Source organism: Pararge aegeria, chromosome 12 (genome assembly GCF_905163445.1).
Source record: "Pararge aegeria chromosome 12, ilParAegt1.1, whole genome shotgun sequence".
Taxonomy (NCBI): Eukaryota; Metazoa; Arthropoda; class Insecta; order Lepidoptera; family Nymphalidae; genus Pararge; species Pararge aegeria.
In genome coordinates, this window is record NC_053191.1 from 3,150,456 (window position 1) to 3,159,023 (window position 8,568).

Consider the following 8,568-nt stretch of genomic DNA (forward strand, 5'->3'; position numbering starts at 1 on the left):
GGTATACCGCCTTCTATTTATATCAATATCGAATACATTTGTTTGCAATGTTTTAATTATAACATGTCATGGATATTTAATATTTAAATTACTTTTTCTTTCAGACACCATTCATTTTCATATTCCAATATTTACAGTTCCGAAAGTAGGAAAACTCGAAATACTTGGTTCAAGGCCAATTGTCTCAGGTGCATGGACTTACACGTGTAATACTTCGCGTCCGATAGCGCTTGGGCTCGATTGTCCCGTTGCTGTGACGCTTGTATGGACCGCACTTTATAAGTTCATCTTTTTTTTAACCCCAGATGCAAAAACGACGGGGTTTTATAAGTTTATTCATATTTACATGATAATTTTTAATAGTTTTCAGCTAAATACATATTTTAGTTTTTTTTTTTCTGTAATGAGACTGGAGATACCTAAGAAGGATAATGCTGTAGACACCTATAATTGATTATTGTAATGGCACTAGAAAGATTTTGTAGTTCTAACACGTAATTTAATTTTTTTATGAACGTAGTTACAATTAACTGCTGGTGTGTCTTATGAAATAATAAATAAAAAATAACATAATATTTTTCACAACTCCCTCATTATGGGTATCATATAAAAGTGCTTGACTGGTAGAATACTTTGATAAATTTAATAAAACTTATTACATATATATTCCAATAGAATTGAAAGAGGAGGACTTGTACCTTTTTTTTTGTTTAAAAATAAATTGTAACAGACATTTTCCAACATAATTAGCCATCCCCTTAGAAACTATGCGTTTATGGTGAGGATGGCGGGTTCGCAAGTATATATCTTTATGAATATTCAGCTACTTAATCTAACTGTAAATTTAACTTAATCTTAATGTAAATCATTTAGACAATCTTAATCGAACAGTAGTATTTTTTTTGCACTGTTAGCTAAAAAATGTCTTTTACATTTCCTTAAAAATATATGTTTTTTATCATTTTAACATTGCAAAGCGGGTGGGAGATCTTCAAATATATTGGGTAATATGTATTTATGGAAAAATAGATGGTTCCTATTGGAGAGAGCTACAGCATGATTCTGTTATAACCTCTCCACGGATAAATGCTTTTGCATTTATAACATTAGTGGGGAAATATTAAAATGGGAATAATACAGAGGACGAAACCTACACATCGACAATACACACATCGCTATCTAGCCCCAAAGTAAGCGAAGCTTGTGTTATGGTACTAAGATAGCTGATGAATATTTTTATAAATTTAATACACATAAATACTTAGAATATACAGATAAACACCCAGACACTGAAAAACATTCATGTTCATCACACAAACATTTTGCCAGTTGTGGGATCGAACCCTTCGGCCTTGGACTCAGAAAGCAGGTTTGCTGCCCACTGCGCCGACCGGCAAAATTACCGAATGAAATTTTTGAGATGTCTCAGAATAAGTTCAAATTTTATGTAAAACTAAGCTTACATAAAGATACTTAAACGATAAAAAAGCTTGAGTGTGAATTGCTCTAACATCATAGCTTAATATTAATTTACTGTGATATGGTGATGACAAAAAAATTACCCGGCTAAGTTTGTTGTGGGTTCTACTTAGACCAGGGCGCGTTTGGAACCCTCGTAGCTTTAGGTTTAAGTTGGCGAACGAAGTTATCACCATCCCCTTACGATTATGTAAACATATATGTACGAGTATGAACGCTTCATAAGTGCCTGTGATAGTCCTACATGAATAAAGAATTTTTGAATTTTAATTTATCAACATATTAGGATAAAGGAGCGATAACTTCAGGTATAAGTTTTCCTAATTTGCATTCAATATCAGGGCAGGGAAGCATCCTCGTCCGCGTCCCACGCTCTTTAATACATATATAAACGACATACACACTAATATTGACAGCGCTATAGTATGTTACGCAGACGATACTACCATAGTTTATGTGGGCCTACCTGGCCTGATGTATTTGGGAAGGCTGAATCAGGGATGAAACGTGTATCTGAATGGCTGCGTTATAATCTTCTTACTCTTAACTCATCAAAAACGGACTATACCTATTTGTTTCCATAAAACTCCTGAGAACCCGATAGTCGAGATAAATATAACTGTTCAATGCTGACCAAGACTGACAGTACAAAATATTTAAGAATTCTTGTCGACCAAAATTTGAAATTTAAAGCAAACATAAAATAAATAAATATACTATGACAATACACACATCGCCATATAGCCCCAAGTAAGCGTAGCTTGTGTACACATACATACATATAATATTAAGATAAACACCCAGACACTGGAAAATATTCATGCTCAAAACACGAACATTTTTCCAGTTGAGGGAATCGAACCTACGGCCCTGGACTCACACTATCGGGTGGCTCCCCACTTCGTCAACCAGCTGTCTAGCATATAATCTTTCATGTCGGATCCGTAAAATTATAAATGGAGGTACCCAAATATCCAGCTTTTTTGTGTACCCAGTTTTTTTTTAAATGCGCCAAAACTGTTTTGTGGTCGATTCCCAGCTACGTTGTAACTACTGATATATCGATCTTGCTCCACTTTTTCAAAAATGGCATCCATTTTATCCGTAATAGGGCGACCAGAGCGAGGTGCACCTTTGACATCAAAACTTACGGATTGAAAACGCTTTTAACCTAATTTGTGCTAATCTCACAGGCGCTGCACCATAAACATCGCAAATTTTTTTCGCGGCTTGCGTTGCATTTTACCTTTTTTGTAGTAAAATTTTAAAATGTATCGAATTTCTTCATCACTCATCTTCGCAGTACGAAAATTTGAATTTGGAATTATCTCCTTTAAAATCCTAACTTTTATAGTCGTAAAAATGTAATAGGCCCGTTTTGACATTTGTGCAAGACCATAGAATGTAACTTGGAACGAAACTGAAAGAAACAATAAAATAAAAATCATTTACATACAGTATTTTAAAAAATACGTAAATTTTTTTGGGACGTTAAATAATATGAAAGAATATATCGCGAGTATTCTTTTTGCGCTTACTTTATCGTAGCATGCAATTTATAATTGTTGCGAAACGTTCCGAAAACAGTGAGGTTTTAATCTTTTTTTTTTATACTAGAGCTGTAACCATTTTTTTACTGAATATCGCAATTAAATATTGTGTAGTAATCTTTACTGCAAAGAATGAGCTTGGTTCTCAAAATGGGTTCTAAATAATGAGTCTGGGTTGATGTATCTGACCAAACGGCACATGACTAAAGCGTCCCCGCGCGCACTGCGCAGTTTTTCGTTCCTCATCTTGTAAAGTTGACTGTGCGCTCGTTTAAGTTTGATATATATTGTTCACTATTACGTTAACTATGGCTCTTCTATTTTGGACATTAATTTAAACATAGTGATTTGACTCGATTTTTGTGTTTGTTGTTATATAGTACTAACTCTGTTTCAACATGTTGAAAAATTGACGTATAATCAACAGCCAGTCACGCGTATTGGTTGTGAAGTTAAAGGAATACTTTGAACGAACGAACACTTTACAATACATAATAATATCAATCAAGTACTGATAAACACTTGAATTGATTTATCGTGAGTATCGAGTCCCGAGTCTTATGGTTCCATAACTAGTTACGTCGCGATGACAAATGTCAAAACGGGCCTATTACATTTTTACGACTATAATGATACCAAAACCAGCTAGATCCAAATAGTATAGCCAAAGAGATATTATAACAAGTTTATACAAACTATAATGCCAAAAAAATTTTTCCCCAACATATTATGTTTGGACAGCGGCCGCTGAATGGACAAAAATTAAAAATGGCGGACGGGGCGTTTACGCACCATGCTTTTTCTGATCAGTTCAACAACACAAACACACAACATAACACACAAACAAAAATACAGACTTTTCAACTGCAGAAGTGATGTTGCCTAAGTTATGTTTTTTTCATATTTTACTTCACGTATAGAAAGAAAATTAACAAAAAGACAGTTTGTCTTTGAAAATAATTATTTGTAAGTAGTAATTATTTGTGCCAAGTTAAATATTATACAGATAACACAGTGATAGCCTGAAGGTTAGGACTTCAGTTTCACTTTCGAGAGGCTGAGTTCGAATCCCCATAACTTTTTCAGTTAAAGTTTAGTTTAAGTTAAGCGTTTTAAGCAATTAAAATATCACTTGCTATGGCTTAAATTTCTGTAGGTACAAATTTAATAGTTTATTTGAAGAGTTCCCTCGATTACTCCAGGACCTTGACCTGATGATCGTGGGAACACAAGGGACGGAAAAAAAAATCTAAATCGATCCAGGCGTCTTCCAGTAATCGAGAAAAATACATAAAAAATAAGGTTCCGACGAATTGAGAATATCCTTTTTTTAAAGCAGTTAAAAAGAGTATGAATGAAAAAACAAAATATTTTTGCTTCCATTTATTGATTATTCAAAAACACGTGTCAAAGATAATAAATAACAATCATTTTTAAATATTGCTAAATATTAATATACCGCGAGAGATATGTTAGATTATCTTCCTGTGTTTATTTATTAGATCGCGTGAAAGTTAACTGCGAATTAAGTGATATCAAAAGTGACAGTGCGGTTGCCCAGTATTTTAGCTAGATGGCGCTCCTTCGATATCATACAAATCGTAGTTAAGTTTTATGCGACGGAATAAAACGTAGGTACTCGATCGAAGCACTCTGCGTCAACAATCTCATATCTTCCTTCACCGTAAACCTTCAAATATTTAAGTGGTTGATTTCTAGTATCCCTTTGAAAGGTGTATAAACCCTATATCCTTTTTGAAGATTTAAAACATAAAGTTCAAGAAGTAATAATAATTATGTTGATACTTGATATACGCTTCTCTAGTAAGCTTGTTTCGTAAAGTATGTGTCATTGTATCTTTGAGATGGTTGATCCAATCCTGTGTATCCTGGTTTTATCCTGGTTTTCTAAATAGTCCTAGAAGTAGGTACCATCGTCTCTTAATTGTTCCATTTCTGCATCCTCCAGGTAAGGGAATAAATTATAGACTGACCAAATTGTTCATTATCTAGAAGAAAACAACGAGAGAGTCAACTGATCGGAAAGGAAGTGTCAGTGGAAGTATCATTGTTATCCACTAATCACTCTATTCACCCTCAGTTAGCAGCCCCTTTTCTTATGCCGCATTTAGCCGTAAACCTTCAATATTTAAGTGGTTAATTTCTATTTTCCCTCATAAAGATTATACTAATTCAATCATCCCAATAAACGATTGAAAATATGACCTTGGCAAACTAATAAGTAAGCTGGGATGTTTGAGACCTTCATTTTCTAAAATTAAAAAGTTCAACACCATTTTTGAATCATCATTGGTGAATTGTTCTTGCGCTTCTTGTAACTGAACGCATTTATTCTTGCGGTATTTAATTTCTCAGTAAATAAAATACAACTACTATGAAACTAATTGTTATCTACACGGTCTTTGATTTCTTCCTTTATTCGCTATTATCTTTTATAATCATATCTGCCAGTTTTTCTGCTATTACCATGACAGCTGTATTAATATTGCCAGTAACTTGATTAGGCATTGCGCTAGCGTCTCCCACTCTCAAGTTGTTGATTCCAAGAACTCTCAGCCGGGAGTCTAGAACAGATCCCATGCGACAAGAGCTGCTGTAGTGGAAGGTAGTGTCCATCATGTGGAGTGTATAGCACTTCCAGTACTCGATCGAGTCACGGTCCAAACTATTACATTTTGGCAAATCAAAGTAAATCGTCTCAGCACCAACGCTTTTGAAAAAGCTCGATTCTTTTACTTTGATGTAATCTAATATGTACGCTGCGTTGTTCTCCAAATCAACACTGTTTGAAAAATGGCCTGTAGTAATTACTGGTGGGTCCTCAGGATCCGAACTTTGTAACGCAACATTACCATACGACAATGGACGAGCTTTATTCATAACCGTGAAAAGAACTTCGCTTTCTGTCCCAGCAGCAGCGAGCTGATTACAAACGTCATCGTGTAAGCCAAAAACGACGGAAGATAATTGTAAAAGAGCAGCTGGATTATTCCTACATATTAAGTTCAATGTCACCCAATCAGAGTAGCCCTGTTCTTTGTCTAATGCACCTGAGCCGACAAATGTCGGCACTGGGAAGTTCCACGGTGGTTGGGTTTCAACAGGATCACTAGTTTGTTCTAATTTATGAGCAACAATGACGGCAGCATGATCTTGCAGTGTTTTACCTACCGGTAAATCTTTAACAACTGGTATATTCAAACTATCAAGATGATCTTGTGGTCCTACTCCGGATAACATCAATATCTTTGGCGTATTGAAAGCCCCTGCTGATAATATGACTTCCCTTTTAGCGTAAATATTTATGAGTTTTTCAGATGAAGTGGCCTCAACCCCAATAGCATTTATACCGTCAAAGAGAACTTTTGTGACCATTGTATTTTTCATTATGTGAAGATTCGGTCGGTGTTTAGCGGTTGCTAAATAGCACTCCGCACTGCTTTGCCGAATACCGTTTTCGTCAATGGTGAACAAGGCATGAGCGAAGCCCAAAGTGTCATTAGTGTTCATATCAACCATGATTTTGTGTCCCACATCGCCAAAAGCCTCCAAGTATTTAAGTGGTTGATTTCTAGTCTCCCTTGTTATGGCAACTGCACCGTCCATTCCATGGAAAGATGCAGTTTCCGAATTAATGATTTCAGGGTCTACAAGGCGTTCACTTTTCTTGAAGAATGGGAGAAGGTTCCACCAATTCCATGATTCATCCCCGGTAGCATCTGCCCATAGTTTATAATCGTAAGGATCGCCTCTCACATAGTAAAAGTGATGCAATGTGCTGCTTCCCCCCAAAACTTTTCCTGAAGGCAGGTCTAAGTATTTATTCCGGTGGTATTGAGCGGAGTAGCCATCGTCGACTGAGGTGTAGTTCCAGTCCATCTCCGATTTTGTCAGGTAAGGGAACAAACTGGCATACTGTAAATAAAGAAAACTAATAAAGTAACTTACTCCAACTAGTACACCAACTTGAAACGTTGGAGATACAAGAATAGGGTTAAAACTCATCACGCAAATGTTTCCGAAATAAATGCATCAGGGGATTTTCTGTCCACATCAATCGAATCTATTTATATACACCGAGCAAGTTTCAGCGTGTGACTTCTTGTTCCCCGAGCATTTAACAAAGCCAACAAAAGAGACATGCCCTGGTTATGATATTAAGTTTGTGTATACCCCCTTTGGAGGCGAGAGTCCCACATCGGAGCAAACCTCCTTCCTGCCCAAAGGTCGGAAGTCATACAGCTTTAACACCGCACCAAAAAAAAAGGTGTGACATATTAATGAATTGCTGCAACCAGATAAGGTAATGGGTCTCACCTCAGCCTCCCAATGAGGGTCACCTCCGGCCTCTATGAGTAGAACATTGACATTTGGGTCCTCGCTAAGCCGATTAGCAACAATACTGCCCGCTGTACCGGCTCCCACGACCACGTAGTCGTATTCAGCTTTATCTGTAAATAAATGATCGGTGTTGTAAATTTGTCAATTTTGTGTGAACGCATAGCTCCCCAGGAACTGGTGGCGTAGCATTTTCGACGTTAAATTAGTTTGACTTGACAGTTAAAGGTGATAGAGTACTGAACACGTTGAGTTTGTCGTAATCCTAGCTGTGGGGCATTCGTTAAGCTGATTTGGATGACGATGCTATATGTATAATGTAAACTGTAGTACCTTCTACAGGGACGTGGGTCGGCCACTTGTAAGTACTCAGGCCCAATGCAGTCAACGCCAGGAAGAGGCCCCTGGTGGACTTGGCAGTTGCTATCATCGCCGTCACGTCCATGGTTGATCTAAAGATAAAGAAGAAACAGACCTTTATAAGCTTACTCATAAATATGTCTTCAGTGTTAGATTCAAGTGCAGCTAGGTATGTAGCTATCGGAAACAGTAGTGTTCACGGTTTCGTGAACACGACTAATATTGAACGTTCTTGATTCTGTGGGTTGAAGTTGCATGTTGCAAGGAAGTATTGAACATGTAACTTCAAACCATGGTTGGATGGTTGAACATAATGTTGTACTTATAACAATAATTTTGAATAAACTTAGGGGCATCTATAAATTACGTGGGTGTTTTTCTTAATGTTTTGTTCCTACCTCCCCCCCTCCCCTGGTGAGTTGTCGTGAGATTTTATTCAACCCATCCCCGTGAGATTTTTCAAAATGTGTCTTACGTTAACGCGTTGGATTGTTATTGTAAAAAGACACATGGACCAAAATAGTATGATTTTTTTGTTTCAATCAGAAAAAAAATTGCGTTATATTTGCCGAGACCTCTCTCCACCGTAAGATTAGATTAGATTTGGCTCGACCCCCTCCCCACCCTTAAACATCTCACGTATTTTATCAACGCCCCGTAATATTCATAATGGAATTCCAAAAGTTGGTTCATAAAATTAAATTAAGTAAAGAATAAAACAAAAGATTAGTAAGAAAAGGTTACTTACAGTTTCTACGATCTTCGCCTTGTTCTTGAGACTCGTCTCTGATGAAGTGTGATGGTATACCGCCTTCTATTT

General features: G+C 36.6%; 1 protein-coding gene across 1 annotated transcript; it reads right to left on the bottom strand.

Moving 5' to 3' along the window:
- Positions 1–5,465: 5,465 nt before the first annotated feature.
- Positions 5,466–8,549, bottom strand: LOC120627889 (glucose dehydrogenase [FAD, quinone]-like). Its single transcript, XM_039896009.1, has 4 exons — positions 8,497–8,549; positions 7,722–7,840; positions 7,368–7,501; positions 5,466–6,965 (listed from the first exon to the last, which is right to left on the bottom strand). Exons 2-4 carry the CDS (start codon positions 7,831–7,833, stop codon positions 5,466–5,468), a joined length of 1,746 nt encoding a protein of 581 aa, XP_039751943.1. The 5' UTR covers positions 7,834–7,840; positions 8,497–8,549.
- Positions 8,550–8,568: the final 19 nt, after the last annotated feature.

Bases quoted from the DNA above. Each gene is read 5' to 3' on its own strand.
- LOC120627889 (XM_039896009.1), bottom strand. From the start codon at position 7,833: ATGGACGTGACGGCGATGATAGCAACTGCCAAGTCCACCAGGGGCCTC. The intron at 7,502-7,721 runs GTACTACAGTTT...ATTTATTTACAG, and splicing joins GACCCACGTCCCTGTAGAAG to ATAAAGCTGAATACGACTAC. The intron at 6,966-7,367 runs GTGAGACCCATT...CTTTATTTACAG, and splicing joins ACCCTCATTGGGAGGCTGAG to TATGCCAGTTTGTTCCCTTA.